This window comes from Poromitra crassiceps, assembly GCF_964638095.1.
Source record: "Poromitra crassiceps genome assembly, chromosome: 8".
Classification (NCBI taxonomy): domain Eukaryota; kingdom Metazoa; phylum Chordata; class Actinopteri; order Beryciformes; family Melamphaidae; genus Poromitra; species Poromitra crassiceps.
Window position 1 is genome coordinate 13,841,556 of NC_139629.1, and position 23,895 is coordinate 13,865,450.

At 42.9% G+C, this 23,895-nt stretch overlaps 3 protein-coding genes across 3 annotated transcripts in view; 1 reads left to right on the plus strand and 2 right to left on the minus strand.

Annotated features, from left to right (window-relative positions):
• Positions 1–8,901, minus strand: part of grk3 (G protein-coupled receptor kinase 3) — a 105,684-nt gene extending 96,783 nt beyond the window's left edge. Inside the window, exon 1 of the mRNA XM_083642340.1 lies at positions 6,966–8,901. Coding sequence (XP_083498466.1) covers positions 6,966–7,078 — 113 coding nt within the window. The 5' untranslated portion in view covers positions 7,079–8,901. The remainder of the gene's footprint in view (positions 1–6,965) is intronic.
• A 1,464-nt stretch (positions 8,902–10,365) lies between these two features.
• On the minus strand, positions 10,366–12,494 carry cryba4 (crystallin, beta A4; the record flags this gene model as incomplete). The annotated part of the gene is made up of 5 exons (XM_083642345.1): positions 10,366–10,513; positions 10,636–10,778; positions 10,907–11,048; positions 11,984–12,102; positions 12,456–12,494. The coding sequence occupies 5 exons, from the start codon at positions 12,492–12,494 to the stop codon at positions 10,366–10,368; spliced, it is 591 nt and encodes a 196-aa protein (XP_083498471.1).
• A 7,462-nt stretch (positions 12,495–19,956) lies between these two features.
• Positions 19,957–23,882, plus strand: crybb1 (crystallin, beta B1; the record flags this gene model as incomplete). Its single annotated transcript, XM_083642343.1, has 5 exons — positions 19,957–20,082; positions 20,745–20,863; positions 22,052–22,184; positions 22,921–23,063; positions 23,640–23,882. 5 exons carry the CDS (start codon positions 19,957–19,959, stop codon positions 23,815–23,817), a joined length of 699 nt encoding a protein of 232 aa, XP_083498469.1. The 3' UTR covers positions 23,818–23,882.
• Between the last annotated feature and the right edge of the window lie 13 nt (positions 23,883–23,895).

The window sequence follows — 23,895 nt, forward strand, 5'->3', positions numbered from 1 at the left end:
GTCCTGTCCGCGGAGCTAGCCTGAGAGGCTAATAAAAGCTACATTACAGAGTAAGCTGACTATCAGTATGTTATTGCACGCATAGGCCTATCTTTACATAAAAATAAAAATAAATAAAATAGAAATAGAAGTAGGCTATGTCAGTGTTTTCCCCTGAACAGCTTAGAAAGTGGACACTGTCAATAGTTAGCACTGTGAAGCTGATACAATTCAGGTTGCGGTAATAATGCAACATTTAAGGATGCCAACCGCCATAAAACACAGAAGAAGAAGCTGAGAAAAAGGAAATGCTGTGGGGTTGCAGCTGGTGAAAACCGTCTATATGCTTAAAAGTAGGTGTGTTTCTCCTTCCGACCAGAAATGTCAAATGTGGGCTTTTCTTTTAGGCATGCATCTCTCTGGCTAGTTTGTTTGTTGACAACGCACAACTGTAGCCGACCGTAAACAGGCAAGAGGCCGTGTGTCACAAACTGCTGTAAAAAACCCAGATTGAGACGTATATTGTGAATGTGCTGTATACATGTCCAAGGAATGCGCCCAAAACCACGTCTTAATCGGAAAATAGTCAATTCTGAAAAGGGCCTAATTCAGAATATCCAAGCGGAATAATGCTGTTTACACGAGCCGTACCAAATTCACAATATTGTCATTTTCTGAATAATAGTGGAATATCGGGGTGTGCATGTAAAAGGTACTTCGCTGTCTCTTTCAGTGCATGACCAGACCAAACTGAACTTACTCCTCTCTTATGACCAACCATTATCTAGTGAGATTTTGTTATATAGAGCCGCAGTTCCCAAACTGCGGTACGCGTACCCCTAGGCGTATGTGGAGGTACTACAGGGGGTACTTGAGAGAAAGGGGGAAATGGGAAAATTTTTGTGAAAATAAATTAAACGGTTAAAAAAAATCTGCTCAGGAGGCACTAGTTGCAACTCTTTCACTCCACTTCTTATTTTGTAATGTTATATTCTTCAAAAGGTGGGTTATCAATTATCATTCATTCATTGCACCAGATGCTATAGTTTTCTCTTGCAATTTTTTAAGCAAAAGAGTCAGATAAAGGAGGAACTTGGATTAAAAAAAATCGGGGAAAGGGGGGGCTGAAGCAAAAAATCGTAACGGTAACGTTATTAATATGGAAGACTGCGGGCTCGTAACGGTAACGTTATTAATATGGAAGACTGCGCGCTCGTAACGGTAACATTATTAATATGGAAGACTGCAGGCTCGTAACGGTAACGTTATTAATATGGAAGACTGCGGGCTCGTAACGGTAACATTATTAATATGGAAGACTGCGGGCTCGTAACGGTAACGTTATTAATATGGAAGCCTGCGGGCTCGTAACGGTAACGTTATTAATATGGAAGACTGCGGGGTCGTAACGGTAACGTTATTAATATGGAAGACTGCGGGGTCGTAACGGTAACGTTATTAATATGGAAGACTGCGGGCTCGTAACGGTAACGTTATTAATATGGAAGACTGCGGGCTCGTAACGGTAACGTTATTAATATGGAAGACTGCGGGCTCGTAACGGTAACGTTATTAATATGGAAGACTGCGGGCTCGTAACGGTAACGTTATTAATATGGAAGCCTGCGGGCTCGTAACGGTAATGTTATTAATATGGAAGACTGCGGGCTCGTAACGGTAACGTTGTTAATATGGAACACAGGTTAACACGTTGTCAATTTACACCACCATGTGAAACAACAACATAGAATCTATGTTGTTGTTTCACATGGTGGTGTGGTGCCGGGTGAGACCAAACATGCTGTTCGCCTCACTAGCACTGACCATTGTCAAGGGATATGATTGGCTGTTTATGAGCTGGGGCGGGTGCACGCTCGGGGTTTGTCTGTTGAATGATAGGCTGTTTCCGTGTCAATCGTAGTAACAAGGGACATCATGATAGGTTGTATGAGCCATGGAGCAGATGAGAAGCACTCTATCGAACGTCCTATCTAACTATTTTTTTATTGTATTGATGATGTCTCTATCGCTGATATATATTGCTATTGTTTTATCGCCCATCCCTAGTACACAGGAGACAAAGCTACATTCAACAGCAGCAGACAGTTGTTGTTGACTATCATTAGCATCACATTAGCATTGCAAACGTTAGCAACTTAGCTAGCAATATCTTTGGCTATCTTCTTCAAAAGCGTTTACTTACCGGCGGTAACCAGATTCTGGGAATAACGTTACCCAGCATAGAATTCAAGATAGCTCAAATGTGTTGTTGACAATCTGGCAGTGCTGTCTAGACCAAGGGTGTCAAACATGCGGCCTGGGGGCCACATCCGGGCCTCCAAAGGGTCAAATCTGGCCCAAAGGATGACTTTGCATTCTGAATTATATTTTGACTTTGCAAAATTGCACTGAGAAGTCCTTCAATCCAATGTGATGCACTTGTGAAGGCTAAGAGGTACCAGGTTTCAGGAGCAAGTTAAATATTAAGTTGCCTATTCATGTTATCTGTATTAATCACCAATCAGCTATTTTCCTTACCTTTGCTTGACTATAGAGAATTGCACAGTTGCCATCAATTGTAATCAGGGGTGTAGGGATAAATACAGAGGTGGGTAAACTATCCAAGGTGAGTAGTTAACCCACCTTGTTTGCCCTCATTGATTGATACAGTTGATCTGAAAATAGCTGAGTAAACTATCTGTCTCATTTTAAAGGGGTGGGTAAATTGCATTTACCCTCCACTACACCCCTGATTGTAATGCACAGTACAGACAGTAGATAATGTGCTTGCTGGTAGCTGAGATAACCCTACGTGTTGTAGCGTTGTACCTGTAATTCTTTACACTAAAAGAAACGGTAAAATAAGGAGGTTTTGTCATTTATAGGTTATTATTGATTATTGATTTCCATCGTCTGGCCCACTTGACACGAAATTGGGTCGCATCATGTGGGCCGTGGACTAAAATGAGTTTGACACCGCTGGTCTAGACCATGTTTTTAAGATGCACCGCGATGTGGACGTGGAATGGAATTGAAAACAGATGAATCGTTAACCCTACAGCCGGAGGCTGAACTCTGCTCGGAGTCCTCTTTGAACTTCCCTACAGCTGTGCAACAAGATCTATGGTTCACTAGATCTTGGCTGATGGATACGGTGCCTATGTAATTTAACTTGTGTTTCCTTAGTTAGGGGGTCCTCTTTATTTGTACTTTAGCATTCTCCTAATTTGTATATAGTTCTCTTAATCTTTATATCTTTTATTGCTTTTTTTATTGTCTTTTATTGCCTAACTTTTATCTTACTCTTACTATTGATTGATTTGTACTGCTCTTTTACGTTCAATGTTTATGTATGTCATGTTTTTAAGACCAGAGAGGACCATGCTGGAAATAAGTGTCAGCACTTTTGCATGTTTTACTCCCTTGGATTGTGTGTCTTTATATCCATAATAAATCAAATCAAATCAAATCAAACAGTCTCTGACACTGGGGACCACTGTCACCAAGAGACTCATTCTGAAGGAGTGGAAGTCCTCCTCTCCACCCTCTGGAGACCGTCCATCCTATGGCTGATGGACATGATTTCTGTTACTGTATACAGATGGAGAGACTAAGGTCCCTGAGACCCAACTCGCTTGGGAGGTTCTCAAACTATCTGGGACCCGTTTCTGGCCTACTTTGATGAGGTTAAGAATGACTGAGGTTGGGGGTGATGGTTGGGTTGCCCGGCTGGTGTCTTGTGGACCCCTTGCGTGAGATCCCATGCACCTTATCTATTACATACATAAGCACCTTGAGCAGCTGGTAGCACCACATTGCAATGTTGAATGTTGATGATGTATGTATGTTTTTCCCCTGTGTCTGCTGAACCTGTTTGTCTTGTATTGTCTCATGTATTGTTCCATAAAAAAAATGAATACACAATATTGAAAAAAGAAAACAGATGAATCGTTTGTTTAAAATTTATGTTGACATTCAGATTTTTTTAAGCACTTTCTAAATAAAAAAGGGAGTTGATATTTATCTGACTGCTTGTATTAATTGATGGAAAAAGTAGCCATGTGCAGTAATAATATAGAACAGAGGTTTCCAAACTTTTCAGACCAAGTACCACTATGTACGAAACCGAATTTTCCAAGTACCACTTCCCACTGTGGATTTAAAAAAAATCACTGTAGTTGGCTACTTTTGTGTCAGACCGCAAACAACCAACACAAAACATCGTATTTGCTGATAAAAGCTCTTGAGTACCACCAGGTGGAGCCTCGCGGACCCCCGCTGGTCCCCGGACCACAGTTTGGGAATCACTGACATAGAAAATTGAGGATGTGATACTTCGATCAACAATACTTTGAGATGCATCGTGATGCATCGTGGAATCGAATCGAGTCGTTCACAGATGAATCGTAATCGAATAGAGATGCACGCTATATCGGCATCGGACGATTTTAGTATTTTTTTTAATATATCGGCATCGGTCCGGTGTTGGTCGAAGGTTAATAACGGTTATCAGTGTGGGGCAAAAGTTGAGGTAAATCTATGATTTATGGGCTTTTCCAAATGTATTGGAAATGAAGAAATGCATTACTTTTTCAAATTCACAGTGTTTACATGTGTTTTTCAGTATGTACAAAATTTGATTATCATAGAAATGTGTTCTTTATATAGATCACATTGACATTAGAGATGTAATGGTATGAAAATTTCACATCACGATTATCGTGACAAAAATTATCACGGTTATCAGTATTATCACGGTTTGTTAAAATGTGACCCAAAACTCAGACCCAAAAAGGATTGATACACTCACTGAAATCATTTCTCCAAGGCTGCACGTCTGCATGTGGGGGACGGTTGCCAACTTTGGTTGATGATGGACAGTATTTACCATGTTTTTCAAAGCACTGTAATCACAGTACCACGGTAATCACGGTACCGCGGTTTTAATGATAATGAAAATTTGAAACTGTACGTTATCATTAAAACCGGTTATCGTTACATCCCTAATTGACATCGGTAAGTAATTGGTTATCGGCCATAACAGCAATGTTAATATTGGTGCATCCTTATAATAGAATCATGAGGCCAGTGAGGATTCACAGCCCTAACTGGGCCCCCGTCAAAAAAGACAGTTGGGCCCCCGTCAACAGATACTTGCCACCAGGCCTAACATCTTTTCTGGGCGAAACCCTGCATAACATTAGCTGCTGGGCAAATTAGATGTATTGGCAACAAGAAAGTGATAGCAAACAAACCAGATATTATGGTTAGCTCGCTCACTAACTACGATAAGCTGACATTATCTAAACACAAAGTCTATTGTATCTGTGATTAAAAACAAAACAATTGTCTTCCCAGTCAGCAGCACAATGGAATTAACAATGTCTTGAGATGCAATACTGTTGAACAAGTGAATGGTTGGTGGTTTAGAAAAGCGATCATCAGTACTCAGCTGTCGTTGGAAAGACCAGTGGACGTCCAATATGGCAGAGTGAGTGTTCCGTCACCTGTACGCCCTCTTTGGGCTGGGCAGATTTGGATGGATTAATGGATGCAGCGAAAGCAGTTCAATTGATGATTTTGGATCATTCTAAACTAATATTTAAAGGAGAAATTGAACTGGGATCGTCATTCCCTATTGTAGAATATTCTTTAATTTGTTCATTTCAGTTGTGGGAAAAATATCAATGGCGTATTGGCATTATTGCATGTGTGAAGCAGTATCTGTATCATCGATTTCTGTTGACCCCCCTCCCCCCTCAGACAAGACACTGACTCTGTAGAAAAATAATAAGGGGCAAATGTGACCTCTTTCAAAATCATTATTGGTTCGAACCCTGAATTCAAATCGGGGGGTTGGCTGGTCCAACCCTATGAATCTTATCTTCCATAATTAAAAAAAAATCCAAACTAAGCAAAATGTTAAAGTCCCCATAATTTGTGAAGAATATGTTGTTTCAGTTTAGTGATGAATTATATCAAGTGTGTGTGAGGCGCCTATTGCAAGCAAGAACAGAAAGTCTAACATCTCAATCTGCCAGGGGTGGGCATATCTGAATCTGACATGGGTGGGCCTAAACAAAGGTGCTTCCTATCAGCCGCGATCTTCCGCTGTGAAGAAAGCTGTTGTTCCCTGGGGTTGTTATCATTGCGCTAACCAAATAGCGTGGTACATTCAGACAAAACCTTGTACAAAAAGCAACAACAGCATCTCCATAACCAAATTTTAACCACATCCTCTTTCAGTCAAGTTGCACACACTACATGCCCACAGCCATTGCAACTCAAACCCTGGGACAAAGCCAAGGAGGAGCGGTGTGAGAGGAGGATCTGGAGCCGTGTGTGGATGTTGGGGAAACGTGTATTTTTGAAGATTTTGAGAAAGGAGTTTAGGTGTAGCCTTATGTTCGCGTTAAGGGCTATTTCACTGGCTGCACGACCGCACTGAGGAACTGAGGCTAGAGTCAAGAGCGGCAGTTCACTGGCTAAATAATATTATGCTGCATCAAAAGACTTGTAGCACCATGGATGATAACCCTCACCTCTGCTGCCTCAACAAATGTGTTACATAATGCTATATAAAAGTCATTTATAGGCAAAATGGTCTGCGTTCAAACTGTTAACTGAGCATTTGGAAATAAAAGGTAGGAGAAGGAGGTCACGTTAACAACATCACAATAATAACCAGGTATTATCTCATCTGAAAAGGAGACCAATCGTGAAAAATGTGCTGCAGGCAGCTGCATCACAACCCCATCACTATACACTGTAATAACAACGCTGGGGTAGGCGACAAGAGGCAAAATACTCTGTCATATTTCACTTTGCATCTACAGTAAAAGTCGAAGGTTTGAGGGGAAGCACGCCTCCCACCTCCCTATATGGCAACATGGCATGCACAAATATGCATCACTTTGACAGGCAAACAAACACGGGCCCTCCTTACCACAGCAGCACAACACGAAGCTCTTTAGAAATCTGCTTACCTGGGCTCGGGGAGGATGATTTTCTTACTCGCCCGGGCCGCTGGAGTCGATTTGCTCTTCTCCATCGCCATCAAATAGCTGACATCGGCGAGCACTGCTTCGAGGTCCGCCATCTTCAGCCCTGGGACGACCAAATCAATAAAAGATCTGACTGGGGGGGGGGGGGGGGCGTATTTTAGGGGCTAAAAAAGCAGTGTCCTCCAGAAACGACCACCATCAAGGGCCAAGGTGCATGATAGGGCCAGCTGAACGGATGGCAGGCAGCGCTGCCCTTCGAATGCAATGGTGGCGTTTTCTCAAGCCGTTAGTCGATTCAGTTCGTTTCAAACAACAATCATTCTGACAGAAGAAGAGACATCCAGGAGGGAAGACATTACTGAAGAAATATATATCACCAGGGGCGCTAGATCAGTCCTTGTCATCTCATTTAGTGCAAAAAAAAAAGTAGCTATCTTAGATGGCGTACGAATGAAAGGAGTGGCAAATATAGCAAGGAACGACTGGTGAGCTCTTGTTTTGAGGTCAGTGCTCCCTCGTAACGTTCCTCTGCTGCTATAATAATGTGATATGTCTCCCAGAGATAGGTAGATGAACAAAATAATGCTGGATCTGAAGAGAAGACCACTGTCAAATCCTACAGGTCTCTGGCGACTTTAGTCTTCTTGTTGGAATTATGTCCAAAACGACCAACTTGTCTCCAGTGCGGCATGTGTTTCCCTTCAAAAATCCAAAGACGGGTTGACAAAAATGTCCTGTTTTAACGTTGGTGGAATGGCAGTCCGTGCCAATGTGACTGGCTCAAGCCCTTTGCGCCTCAACAACAGAAAAGCAACACTATTGTAATAAAACGGGGACACGTGTATAACGTCAGTAAAAAAAATAAAACCAGTTAAGCAGAGGTTATATTATCGTGGTTTGCATTCCATAAAATCCACACACTGCTCTTGTTTATGTTGCCGTCGTTGCTGGCTTCCTGTGCAAGCTAAAACGTTCCTTATCGACTCATCAATCACAAAAATGTCGCCCGAAAGATGCAGTTTAGCCAAGGAGCTTGGCACCATATCCAGTCCAAGCAGAAGGGCAATCAAGGAATCACAAGCCACAAATCGGTCTTCTTTTAGCCTGCTGGCAATAACGAGATTTGGTTCGTCTAGCTAGCTACCACGCTAGCTAGCAAAGTGAAGTGGCTAGTCAATAAGCTAACTAACGACTAGGGTCCGAATGATTGGTCAATCCATACATCTAGTTGGGAATATATATATTTTTAACTCGGTGGCTACACTCTCATTGTGGTGGGTAGCAAGTGGCGTTATATTAGCTGGCAAACTAACTGAGACTAACGTAACGCTGGCTCGATTTCAGACAGCTATTTACCTAACAACGTTAACCTTAAGCTAACGGCAGCGTGTTAACTCGCTACTCGTATCGGGGAGGGGGTAGATCTTGCAGGTTTTCCAGGGGGGGGAACAATCTTAAAAGTCCAATGTCTTCAAAAAATATCGGCGCAATTGCAAAATATAGTCCATAGCTGCTTCGTTACCCCGAGCCGTTGGGGGACCCTCCTCGCCTGGGGACCCAGCACAGAGCTACTGACTGCGGGTTGATGGTGACGCTGTGGAGGAGGGGGAGGGAGCGATGGAAATCGGCTAGCAGCGGTAGTTAGCTTGTTAACCGAGAACTTCGCCGCTGAGACAACAGATATCTAACCTAGGTACAGTTACAATGCGACACGCTGCGGATGTGTCGTAAATCTGCCACACAGGTCGATAGGGTTATCTCAAATCAAACTATGAGACCGTGGAGAGCCGAGCAGCGCGTCGTTCTCTAGCCCCGACCCGACACTCCAGCCAGTCCGAGGAGCAGGGGCAGTCCACACTCGGCAGCAAGTAAGGTTATCCGTCCGCTGCCTCTCAGCAGTTTGGCAACTGATAAGTCCGCTCCCTGCGATTAAGATGCTCGTTTTCTCCTCCAATATGGCACATGTTTATTGAAGTCCCCTTCGATAGGTTTTAATTCTATGGTTTCTAGCAGTGTTGCATTGCTTGCCTTGTGGTTCAACTAACTTCCTCCCACTGCGGAGGAGTTGCTCGTAAAACACGTAACGGACGGACGTCGGCTGGAACCGAACCGCTCATAGTGCAGACTAGGCAGGTTTCTTTACATGACGTTACAAAAATCTTGCTTGATATCTTGATATGTGAATAGGGTCGTCCGACCCGCAGTAATTTCCTACAAGACTTCACACTGGGCAAACATGTTGGATGTATTTTATTGTAAACATCCCAGTTTCACATGACATCCCGCTTCATGGCCTACTCAGCCTGCTAGTATACGTACTCTTCATATTGAATGGTGCTGCAGCCGCGTCTGATCATTAATAATAATACTGCTCAAATCAATGAATTTCGATGGGCTGCCTTAGTGAACTGGATCTATATTTTCCTTTTTTTGGGGGGTGGAAACGTAGTGCCGTTCCCTGGCCAGTAATGGTAATGCTGCTCGGTCATTGCTGCGGGATATGGAAACAACGCTTGAACTCAAATGTATGTGCAATTTAAAAAGATGTATCAATAAATCACATTAGATGTATAACATTATTCTTCAGGGCAAAATCTGGATAGCCTATTATAAAATGAACAACCACTGAAGCAAAGGTCTGTTGTAATATTGTGGTAAACACTAACATCAGATAGGGAAACATAATATTGTATTGTATACAAATAGATTATTCATATGTCTGCACTTTGGAAGCTTTTGTTTTCACTTTTTTATCATAATGTGACACCAATTCCTTTAAATGGATTAAAATCTATGTTTGAATCCTATATGTTGGAACAAATCCCCCCCCCCCCCCCCCCCCCTTCAAAACTGGCTAATTCCAAGTGGGTTAAACTACTGAAAATCTGCACGGGACACATCTCTACTACATGGAGCTTTTAGCAGCAAGTACTGCAGCTGAACTTCTCTGAACTCAGAACAATCATGAGTGTAATACTGCTGCAGACAGAAGCTACTTCTGACTAATACATTGTGACTAAGGCTATAGATTACATAATAGATTGTATTGTAAACATTGGCCTATATACAATTTAATTCCTTATATGTTATTATAAGACTTCTGTCCCATTTGTAGCAAATAGTCATGCATTGTGAACCCCTTGACTTTAAGCACATTGTCATTTAAAATGTGGGAAAAAATCTATATATCTGCCTGCCTGCCTGCCTGCCTATCTGTGTCTGTCTGTCTGTCATGTCATGATTGTTCTTTCCTTATAGGAAGAGAAAAGCAAATACATGAGTGGAAGTCAGTAAGGTTTAAGAAAGACAGTTTATTCAGCACCGGGCAGGGGTCAAAGGTGAAGGGTCACATGGGTGAGTGAGGGTCTGGAGGAGGAAGTTGTTACTGCTGAATACGGCGGATGGACTGGATCTGAGGGGTCTGGGAGTGGGAGCCAAACTCCCTGAAGTGCTTGTACTCCCCACAGTGACGATCGCACTCCATGATGTACTGGTATCCACGGTAACCGGGGTACTGGTAGCACACAAATCTGTTGTGAAATCAGAGAGAGGGAAGTCATTGCAAAAGAGAATTGCAGTGGATGCTCCAAAAATAGGAGGATAGGAAATAAAAATGAGGAAGAGCATTGTCCGTTGCAAAAAAAACACTCACGCTCCAGACTGGACCCTGAGAGAGCCGACCTCGTTGTTGCACCATCCCATGGCCTGGAGGGAGGGATAATCGTCGCTAAGCTCACCCTTACGTCCCAGGAAGTTTTCCCGCTCATAGATAGTCATACGGCACTCTCTGTGGTTCTGGAGGGGCGAAAAAACAAAACAGCTATTTGGTTAGTCGCTCAAATACAAGTCTATGGCTCCCAGTTTTAAAACAACAATGCAAATTATAGGACTAATTTGAAATAGAATTTCCGAGTTCAACTTACAGCACAGGCAATGGGTCGGAAGGAGGTCATTCTCTCAATGTGATAGGCATTGCTACCGCCGAAAGCGTCACACTGGGGATACTCTCCCCTCTCCAGGACAAACTGCTGTCCCTGGTAAGAGGCGTGCTCGTAACCCACCCAGCTGGGGAAGAAGACACAAGCGTTAGGAAGTGGTTTCTGATCCCCTCTCTCTTTCTCTCTCTCTCTCCCAAAAGTCTCAGCAGCTGCAGGTGAATCGTAACCTGGTGGTGATACCACAAACAATCTTCTAATCTTCCCACACAATCATGTGCAAATACTATTCAATTCTATCAATATCTGCAATTCATGTGCAATACAAGCATAATTACCGCTGCTATTTCCAATGCAGCTTATACATATTTTGTTAAATTGTGATTGATTTATTGATTGATTGATTGATTGATTGATTGATTGATTTATTTGCCACAGTGGCTGATAATACTTTTTATATCTTGATATCTGTTAATATATTTGAATCTTTTTATAACTTTTATATCTATATTTGTTCATATCTTCTAACTTGTCATGTTCCTATGTATGTAACTTGTGTGCACCAACCAAACCAAGCCGATTTCCTTGTATGTGCATAAATACCATGGCCAAATAAAGAATTATATTCGATTCGATTCGATTTTATTTTGTTCTATTCTATTCTATTCTATTCTATGTCAAAGTGCTTGATGGACAGTGGACACACAACTACTCAAATAAACCTCACTAATGTCACTGAATCTAGCTGCTGTGCTTACACTCTATATCGATGGTTCCCAAACCTTTTCATCTTGGGACCCAACAGAAAAATTGTGTGTCTCCCTGGGACCCAAGCTCACAAAAAGCATAATGGTAATGCGTTGCCATGACGACCAGTTGGCGACCCCCCCCCCCCCACGGGACCGCGACCAAATTGGGTCCCACTCCCGGCCCATAGTTTGGGAAACACTGCTCTATATTACTCCTATGAGACTCAACGAGCAGTTTGTCTGAATGTTGTGACAGCGCTGCATGTTCATTTAAGCCCATCTCTTTCTGTGTGCACAGTCTCTGTGTTTTACTCACGCTCCACTCTCCACCCTGAGGGAGCGCACGGTCTCGAAGCCAAACTCCATCACGTTGCAGCACTCGGAGGTGAACTCATGGCGACGTCCCTGGAAGCACTCCTCGTCGAAGACGATGATCTGACAGGGAAACGGGGACACTTCAGTGCATCTGATGTACACACACAACGCGGCTCCTTGCAAGTAAGCGATCGACTCGCCTAACGAATGGTGCTAATGGTCCAAACGATACCGTCATAATTATTTACAATCCTATGGTGTTGTGAATATTTATTCTGGCCGTTGTTCTGTTCACAGTATCTCCTCCACTATTAAAGAAATAGTGTCTCTGTCTAGACTAGACACATAAAAGGAGCTGCGATCATTTGTGGGCCCTTTTTTTTTTTGGTTAGGACATTTTACTGGAGACGGCTGGCCGGGAAACCTCTACGTCGAGGGGCCATCTGGACAATAACACGCATCCGCGCACTCACCTTCCAGTGGCCGGAGAACTTGGTGCAGTGGTGAGTCATTTTGTCTGGAAGGAGAGGATACAGCTGTTAAAGAAGAGCTGGAGCAAAACATCTGGAGAGGTAACAGTGAAAAGAGGGCCTGTATGCACATTCCCAGTATTGGGAATGAATCGCTGCTACACACATACACATACACACACACACACACCACTGTGCAGAGACTTTAGCCAATCATTCATTTTTGACGTGAAAAATGTTCGCATCAAAGTTTGCCGCCATCAACCACAGTGGCTATCAAACACAAACGCAGCAACACTGTGCTTCAAATCCCAGCGTAGCCGCAGGCAGTTCAGCAGTGAGCGCTCACTGTTCTAAACTATTCACCAAAGCCCAACTAAAGTAGATACACCACTCTGTCTATGCACTGACAGGCCTGGAACGCTACATAGCACATGCACCACTCTATGCACTGACAGGCCTGGAACGCTACATAGCATATACATCACTCTGTCTATGCACTGACAGGCCTGGAACGCTACATAGCATATGCACCACTCTATCCACTGACAGGCCCGGAACGCTACATAGCATAGACACCACTCTATGCACTGACAGGCCTGGAACGCTACATAGCATATACACCACTCTATGCACTGACAGGCCTGGAACGCTACATAGCATATACACCACTCTATGCACTGACAGGCCTGGAACACTACATAGCATATGCACCACTCTATGCACTGACAGGCCTGGAACGCTACATAGCATATACACCACTCTATGCACTGACAGGCCTGGAACGCTACATAGCATATACACCACTCTATGCCCTGACAGGCCTGGAACGCTACATAGCACATGCACCACTCTATGCACTGACAGGCCTGGAACGCTACATAGCATATACACCACTCTATGCCCTGACAGGCCTGGAACGCTACATAGCACATACACCACTCTATGCCCTGACAGGCCTGGAACGCTACATAGCACATGCACCACTCTATGCCCTGACAGGCCTGGAACGCTACATAGCACATGCACCACTCTATGCACTGACACTGTCAGTGACAGGCCTGGAACGCTTCATAGCACATTCCATGTGCTATGAAGCAGAGCGTATTGACAAAGGTTGAAAAGCGCTGGCTGCATAAAGGCCTGAATAGTAGAATTACCCTGAATGTGTAATTGTTGGAGTGGAAGCATCAACATCTATTTATAATTCCTACACAAAAATGAATAGAGTAAAAAAAATCAAAAATGCCAGAGGCTTCATCTAGGCTCTTTGCCTCTTTCTCCCTCCCCTTCAATCTCTTTATTTTATATTCCGCCAATTGTCTCCCCCTTGCTGCCTGCTCCAGAGATGTCCCTCGCCACCTCCATGCATCTCACCCACTGGTTCAACTCTGATGGCCACTGGCCCTGGAGCCGAGGCTGTGGATGGCTGCTGTGTTGTGGGGGTTTGGGACAGCGTGTGTGGGAGAGAGAGAGAGAGGATGGGGGGGCCTGGCTGCTACCCTGGCTGTGCTGCCCTAGCTGGCTGGGTGAGGGACAGGGACTCACCTTGCTTTGATGCCCTTGGGTCGTCCCGCCGTGAGAATGAGAGGAGCCACGCGCCCCCACCCTTTTAAAGCCTCCCCTGGCAGGGGGCCACGCTGAAAGCCCCGGCTCAGCAGCAGGGGAGGGGCCTTTTCTTTGTCCCCCCCGACAAAAGCGTGCTTAATCTATGGAGGGGCAGAAGTGCAGACACCACATTATCACCCGCGGGGCGAGAGACATGGACACATAATGTAGGAGCATGAGAGAGAGAGAGAGAGCCCAGGAAATACTAAGGGCCAAGGAGATGAGAGGGGGTGGAGAGAGGGAGAGAGGAGATGCTCCTGAAAGCGATGCCCATCGTTTGTTTCTCTCATCTTTGTATTCGCTCAAGCATTCATTCCTTCTCTCCCTGTATGTCATGTCCCTGCTTGTCTTTAAGCACTTATGCCCTTAGATATCTACAGATAGTGCAGAGCTAAATAAAGACTGTATAGTTAAGCCGAGGATAGATGATTTTTCGACCGCATGTTCATCAGCCTCAATTGCATAGCATAAATGGGACAATAGAGATGGAAGAGGAGCTTCTTGGGTACTTTTAAACAGATTTAATCACAAAGTACACACAGTACGTAAATACACCGGGGCAGGTCAGTGGCCTTGTGGTTTGAGTGTCCGCCCTGAGACTGGGAGGTCGTGAGTTCGATCCCCGGCCGAGTCATACCAAAGACTATAAAAATGGGACCCATTTGCCTCCCTGCTTGGCACTCAGCATCTAAGGGTTGGAATTGGGGGGTTAGATCACCATATGATTCCCGAGCGCGGCACTGCTGCCGCTCACCGCCCCCCCAGGGGATGGGTCAAATGCAGAGAACAAATTTCACACACTCAGGTGTGTGACAATCAGTGGGACTTTACCTTTACCTTTACAAAACGCAACACGTTTCAACCTCACTGGTCTTCGTCAGGCTGTATAGGATAAATACACAGCATAAATGGAGAAAGTTATCATTGTAGTCATTTGATGTAGCAGTCCTTACTGGTGTATGCTGTACATTGATACTACCTATGATTATATATGAAATATGCGATAATACCTCAGTGCGACAGTACATAAGATCAATCTTGAAACTTCCCCGAAATTTGCCACAACTCCTCTGATTTTGTCTGTAGTCATTATTATGACTATAATAATAATAACAACAACTATTGTTATTATTATTATTATAATATTATTATTATTATTATAACTAGAATTACACTTGGAGAGCACAGACCTCCGCCAAGGTCAATACTCCAGTCTGCTATGATATCCAATTTTGTGAGTCGGATCAGAACCCTAACCCTGACCCACCCACATCCGCCCAGACACTCCCCCTACCCACCCCTCGAACCCAGACTCTCTATGACCTTACTAGCCCTATGGCCCCTTTTCCCTAGCCCTGCCCCTTTCCTGACCACACACCCTCCCACCATCCAGATACACCTAGCCACTCCCCCTACTCACACCTCAAACCCTGACTCTCTATCACCTTCCTATCCCTAGCTACAGCACCTTTTCCCTAGCCCCACCCCTTTCCTGACCTCACATAACCTCCTTATACATAACCTCCTTATACATACCTTCCTTATACATAACCTCCTTATACATAACCTCCTTATACATAACCTCCTTATACATAACCTTATACATAACCTCCTTATACATAACCTCCTTATACATAACCTTATACATAACCTCCTTATACATAACCTCCTTATACATAACCTTATACATAACCTCCTTATACATACCCTCCTTATACATAACCTTATACATAACCTCCTTATACATAACCTCCTTATACATAACCTTATACATAACCTCCTTATACATAACCTCCTTATACATAACCTTATACATAACCTCCTTATACATAACCTCCTTATACATAACCTCCCTATACATAACCTCCTTATACATAACCTCCTTATACATAACCTCCTTATACATAACCTTATACATAACCTCCTTATACATAACCTCCTTATACATAACCTTATACATAACCTCCTTATACATAACCTTATACATAACCTCCTTATACATAACCTCATTATACATAACCTTATACATAACCTCCTTATACATAACCTCCTTATACATAACCTTATACATAACCTCCTTATACATAACCTCCTTATACATAACCTTATACATAACCTCCTTATACATAACCTTATACATAACCTCCTTATACATAACCTCCTTATACATAACCTTATACATAACCTCCTTATACATAACCTCCTTATACATAACCTTATACATAACCTCCTTATACATAACCTCCTTAAACATAACCTTATACATAACCTCCTTATAATGTACATAACCTCCTTATACATAACCTCCTTAAACATAACCTTATACATAACATTATACATAACCTCCTTATACATAACCTTATACATAACCTCCTTATACATAACCTTTGCATGCATGTGGGCACATGCCCCATACTCATTGATCTTCTGTTGTTGACCATAACTGTGTGTGTTTGAACAGTTGAGTGACTGCTTACAATCCACTACTCATTTTCTCTGATCTAGAAGGAGGTTATTCCTATTTCACCCTTTTAGATATCATTTGTCATTTCAAATACTGATATATAACAACAGCGTGCATCACGGTTTCTTTTAAAAGAATGGCCCCAATCTATTTTCACGACACCTAAACAATTCCCTTAGTGCAATTACTCCAAATTGAAATAGTGATTTTGTTTTGTTTTGGTATTGACACTGTATCATATCAGAGATAACATATCTTACACCTGCAATCATTAACGGTCTGTATTCCACATGGCAATAATCCCAAATGAAACATGAACTGCACAGACACAGCAGGATTAGATCAAGCATAATCTACAGCCAGGTATAAATGCTTTATCAAACACACATGAGTCCTGCTTCTAATCGCCACCGAGGTGAAATAATCCAGGCATAATCCAGGTGTAGTTCATCTGTGCAAATCCAAATTCTAGGATTATAACCGAGTGTTTGTTTATGTTGATCATTTGGATACAAACTTCAGATATGGACACTGCTGGGGCACCCCGCATCTGACTCGGGTTCGAATCCGACCAGTGGCCCTTTGCCGCATGTCCTCCCCTCTCTCTCCCCGCCTGTGCAATAACGGGAACTGGTGCAATTTTATAATTTTTACTACACTATCGGACTTTTTAATAATATTATATATATATATATATATATATATATATATATATATATATATATATATATATATATATTTTATTGGCACTTTTGTATCAGATTCAGATTTAATCAATATTCTATTTTTCTCTATGACTCCATGTCGTTTTTATGTTTTTTTAATCTCATTTTAAGATAACCCTGGTTTTAACCCCTGTGTATACTTTATTCCTCTCTTCTAATGTGTCTTGTCATTTTAATCTGTGTTTTATATGTTTTTATCAGACTGTATGAGCTGCTTGGACACCCGACTTTCCCCAAGGGGATCAATAAAGTATCTATCTATCTATCTATCTATCTATCTATCTATCTATCTATCTATCTATCTATCTATCTATCTATCTATCTATCTATCTATCTATCTATCTATCTATCTTCCTGTCATCACACTGTCCTATCCAATAAAGGTGAAGATGCCCCCCCCCCCCCAATATACAAAATACAAAATAAATAAAAAAGGACACTGATTAAAAAAAGAGAGAGCTTGCTACCCAGAGCTACTCTTTCTGGTCCAAACATCATGCATCAGGACTCATGAGATATAATGCAAGCAATTTTGTACCTGTTGTGTCTGTTAGGATGTAGGTAAAGGTATATCAGACCTTTTGGTTCATCAAGGGTATAACTAAAGCGCTATTAAAAATGTAACCGTATTTATTTTTGAAGACGCTGATGTGTATCTCATATTGGGCTTGCTAACTGTAATATACAGTATTTAACAAGAAGGCTAATATATGCATTGCCTGTATTCTGGAGGTTTCTCTTCTTACTGTGATTTCTGTAGCTTCAAATCCAAGACATGGTGAAGTTCAGTGCAAAGAGTGCTGATAAAAAGTGAGTGTTTGCTCGTTGACAATCGTTGCTAAGAAACTCATCCTGCAGGCGTGGAAGTCCCCCTCTCCACCCTCTTCAGCTGTGGCTGGCCGACATGATCTCTGTTATACGGATGGAGAGACTCAGGTACAGTACCTGAGGACCAACGAACGCACGTGGGAGATTTCTAGTCATTTGGGACCCATTTCTGGCCTACCTCGATGAGGTCGGGGGTGATGAGTGATTTGCCCAGCTGGTCTCCCATAGACCCCCTTGTGCAGGATCCCATGCATATAATATATATATATATATATATATATATATATATATATATATTTATTTATTTATTTATTTATTTATTTTTCCAAGCACCTTCACCACGCTGTAATATTGGAGTGTATGTGTGTTGTTGTTGTTGTTGTTGTTGTTGTTGTTGTTGTTTTTTGTGTGTTTGTTTGTTTTTGTTCTTTGTCTCAGTTTGTTTGTCCTTGTGTGTCGGCGTAAAAAGAAAAAAAGAGGGAGAAAATATAATTGTCCATTCTAAGCTGCATATCATTTTTGTCCTTGTAAAAAACATGAAAATATGATGGCTTGACTATGTCCCAATGCGGACTGTACTCTGCCCTGCAATATAAAAATATATATATATATATAAAAAAAAGGGAGTGTTTGTTTTCAGGTGAGAAGCTAGAGGGATACATTGTGCCTGTAGGTAAGAGGGATTTACTCTGTATGCCCTCGGGAACTTTGCATTCCTCCTCTCTATAGGCGACTATAGCTTACAGCCCTACCGCACCAGCACATGGCTGAAACGCCTGGGTCAGGGCTTTCCATTGATTGTAAAGTGCTTACAGGCATGGCCAGAGGGGCCAGCGGTGTGGTGTTTCCAGGCCATGCTGGCTTTGGGCGCGGGGCCGACTGTGATGACCGGAGCCGTTTCTATTGTGCGCTGAGCCTCGACGTTTGGCCTTTGCCAGAGTATAAAAGCCTGGGCGCAGCGGTGACGGGACCAGCACGAGCCAGCCTCCCTCACACGCCACTGCAAGCTGTACTAACTCAGGTAAGGACACACACAGACACACACACACACCCAGAGACCATCCATGGACCAGCACACAGCCAGAGACAGGGCCCACTCCCTGCCCGCCACGCCCATGCAAAAACCACCCTCCGCCCGGGGGGGGGACAAGGCCCAAAATGAGCATCCAGTATTATTAAAATATATTGTGGGATGTCTGTCTGCTTCATAGTCCAAATCCCAAACCCCTTTTAGACATATAGATCCTGCATACACAGCGCACCCACAGTCATGGAAAACCTGGAAAAGTCATGGAACTTTAAAATCTCGTATTCCAGGCCTGGAAGTAATGGAATTAGTCAAATCCTTGAAGGTTCTGGAAAAGTAGTGGAATTTTGTTGCGTGTAATGAAATTAATTGTTACAGTATTCTTCTGTGGATAACCTTCCACATAATGTAACATAATAGCAAATTTATTTTCTGTAGCTGTTGATGTAGAATAACGTATCTCTAATATGTGTTGATTTGAGTGCTTCTCGTATTTTATATTATTGATGTAAAATTTTATTTTTATTTCAATAGCTTCCACGTAATGTGATGCAGTGACTCTTAAAGCACAATATAAAGAGGTGTGGTAATAGATTCTGGTATTGATTCAGAGTCATCGCCTCACATGACAGACGTTCTATTCTGGATCCTTGAAAAGTCATGGAACAGTTTTTAAAATGTTATCCATGGAAATGTGTGGGAACCCTGTATACACCATATACACGCCCCAAAAAAACAGACCTACCTATCGGCCCAAAGTGAGTGTTGCTGCCACAATGTCCTCCTGTCACTTCAACTTGTCCCCCCCCCCTTCCTCCATCCCTCCCCCAGACACTCCTGCAGCCCCTCACCATGTCTCAGACTGCCAAGTCCGCCTCCAGCCAGGGCACTGATGCCAAGGACAAGGGAGCCCCTGCCCCCGCCGCCACCAGCAAGGCCACCAGCAAGACCGGAGAGCCTGGCATGGGAAACTTCAGAGTGAGTCGCACCCAAATGACATCCTCCTCATGACCAGCAATCTCTCTCTCTCTCTATATATATATTTTTTTAATTTACAGACAGATTTTCATGCAAGTTCTTGCTTAACACTTTCATTTAAATCGATTTGACAAGTGGATTTTCGTCAAAATGCGAGAAATGCAAATCTTTCACCATATGGCATAAAACGGTTCTTGTGACAAATCTACAGTAGCTACAAATGACTTAGAATGAAGTCTCTCTCAGTATTATGTGAATTGCCGTTTCAATTAGCATTTTAAATTGAATTAACTTAATGTGAAGTGACTCAACCCTGTTGCTTAGACTATATGACCAGACAGATGAGCTCATATAGTAATGGACACAACTCATACGGTCATATTGCAGTGATTTAGGTTTTTGGGCGACTATTTCACTTCATGTAGTTGGTACTGCAGCTGATGTTAAGAAACCCTTTTCATCTGGTTCCATAGATTCATATTAGAACTTGTGGAGCAGACAAAGGGGAAATCTATGATTAGGAGAACACAATAGAAGACAGATGACGGAGTACTCCATAACTACTGAAGGATACATTAAGACGTAGATGATTGCTTGTTGCTCTGCCCTTGAAGAGGATGCTGTTGGTTGAACTCGTCCCTTCTGATGTCACCTCTGTGCAGATCATGCTGTTCGACCAGGAGAACTTCCAGGGCAGGATGATGGAGATCCAGAATGAGTGTATGAACGTGTGTGACCGTGGCATGGATAGAGTGCGTAGTATCATTGTGGAGTGCGGCCCGTAAGTGGACACACACACAATCCTGATTGAACCCAACTACTGTCAGACAAACTCCCAAAGCAAATACCTTTGTTCATATATCTACTGTCAAACTCTCAATGCAAATACCTTTGTTCATATATCTACTGTCAGACAAACTCAAAGCAAATACCTTTGTTCATATATCTACTGTCAGACAAACTCAAAGCAAATACCTTTGTTCAAATATCTACTGTCAGACAAACTCAAAGCAAATACCTTTGTTCATATACAGTATCTACTGTCAGACAAACTCAAAGCAAATATCTTTGTTCATATATCTACTGTCAAACTCTCAAAGCAAATACATTTGTTCATATATCTACTGTCAAACAAACTCTCAAAGCAAATACCTTTGTTCATATATCTACTGTCAAACTCTCAAAGCAAGTACCTTTGTTCATATATCTACTGTCAGACAAACTCAAAGCAAATACCTTTGTTGATATATATCTACTGTCAGACAAACTCTCAAAGCAAATACCTTTGTTCATATATCTACTGTCAAACTCTCAAAGCAAATACCTTTGTTCATTATATCTACTGTCAGACAAACTCTCAAAGCAAATACCTTTGTTCATATATCTACTGTCAAACTCTCAAAGCAAGTACCTTTGTTCATATATCTACTGTCAGACAAACTCAAAGCAAATACCTTTGTTCATATATCTACTGTCAAACTCTCAAAGTAAATATCTCTGTTATATCTACTGTCAGACAAACTCTCAAAGCAAATACCTTTGTTCATATATCTACTGTCAGACAAACTCTCAAAGCAAATACCTTTGTTCATATATCTACTGTGAAACTCTCAAAGCAAGTACCTTTGTTCATATATCTACTGTCAGACAAACTCAAAGCAAATACCTTTGTTCATATATCTACTGTGAAACTCTCAAAGCAAATACCTTTGTTCATATATCTACTGTGAAACTCTCAAAGCAAATACCTTTGTTCATATATCTACTGTGAAACTCTCAAAGCAAATACCTTTGTTCATATATCTACTGTCAGACAAACTCTCAAAGCAAATACCTTTGTGGCAATCACATTCTCTCTCCGCTAATCCTTCTCTCCCATCCTCTCTCCCGCCCTCCTGTGCCTGGCGGCCCCGCCTCCTCTCTCCCCCCTCCTGTGCCCCCCCTGTGCCTGGTGGCCCCGCCTCTCCAGCTTTGTTGCCTTTGAGCAAACTAACTTCCGTGGGGAGATGTTCATCCTGGAGAAGGGAGAGTATCCTCGCTGGGATACCTGGAGCAACTCCTACCGCAGTGACTGCCTCATGTCCCTCAGACCCATCCGCATGGTACGACCCAAAATGGACAGGATATATGACAAATTATTCACCGGTGTTGGGGAAACTACTTTAGACCTGTAGTTTACCGAACTACTAGGTATCTTACATCACGATGAAAGATTGGCTTGTATTAAAACTACTTTCGAAAAGTAGTTAAACTACATCCAAACTACATCACAGGAAATGATCACAATAGGAGTCTAGAATCTCATATCTTTACAGGTACAACTGCACTGGCACTGAATAAAGTGTAGGTGTGTTTGATTTAGGGACTAGTGCAGGCCAATCCTCACTCAGGCAGGATAGGGATGCGCTTGCTGAGGTGGAATCAGGAAAATGCTAAATTGCCAGGGAAATTCATAGTATTTGATCACAGACAGTTTGGTCGCAAACCACATGTGATTTTTTTTGAATTATAGCGAAAATAAATTACCCCCCTTTTGGCTGAGGACCCCCTGGAACCCCCTCAAGGACCCCTGGGGGTCCCCGGACCCCCATTTGAGAACCACTGACCTAAACTACATGACCAAAAGTTGTTCACTACTGAAAAGGCTACTGAGATTTGAATGTCATTAAACTACCACCCAACTACTGCAAGTTGTAGTTAAACTAGTAATTGAACTAGATGAATCGTTAAGTGCTCCCCAACACTCCAAACTATACACATATAGTCGACCCCAGCCTGGAAACTAACCCTTCCCCTTCCTGCGCCCCCCCCCCCCCCCCCCCCCCCCCCCACCTGCAGGACAGCATGGAGCACAAGATCTGCCTGTTTGAGCTCTCCGACTTCAAGGGCAACAAGATGGAGATCCAGGAGGATGACGTGCCCACCCTCTGGGCGCACGGCTTCACCGACAGAGTGGGCAGCGTGAGGGTGCCAGGAGGAGTGTGAGTACACACACACACACACACGCGCACACACACTCTCCCACACAATATATAGGTTTCTAAGAGCCTATCTTGTTAAGTGATATGGGTAATTGAAAGGGGTAAGCTGTGTGACACACAGAGAAGAAGCCTGGGAGCCAATCTATACTGGCTCGTCATGTCCCATGTACAACTGACAGAAATGAATGTTCTGCATCCTAAATATTGTAGACAGCTTTAGAGGAGGCCTCAGGACTAATGCTCCACTACAATATAGTGCTTCATACAAACTAGAATAAGTCATCACAAGGCTTAAAGCCGACGCAGTGGTGTTTCTTTTGTTGACAGAAATGTATTTTAAGCGAAGGGTTTTCTTTCTCTCACAATGAGATCTACTCATACTATACTAGGCTATTCCGAAATACCATTGATAGAAATGAGAAAATTCCTACATTGATATCATAGGTGATATAAAAAAAAGTAGAGTGAGGTCACTATAAAGTCAATATTGACATTTCAGGTCCCTGTGTTGGAATGTAATGTCCCCCCCCCCCCCCAGCATAACCCGTGTCCTCTCCCCCTGTGTGTCTCTCTCAGGTGGGTGGGTTACCAGTACCCTGGATACAGAGGCTACCAGTACCTGTTTGAGTGTGGTGACTACAGACACTACAACGAGTTCTGCGCCTTCCAGCCCCAGATCCAGTCCATGCGTCGCGTCAGGGACATGCAGTTCCACCAGAGAGGATGCTTCACCTTCACCACCGCTAGCAAGTGAATGCCACCTGCTGGTCGTCTGGTGCAGTTGTAGCCAGCGATCTCAGCTTTTTATTTCTCCAACCCTCCTCCTCTCTAA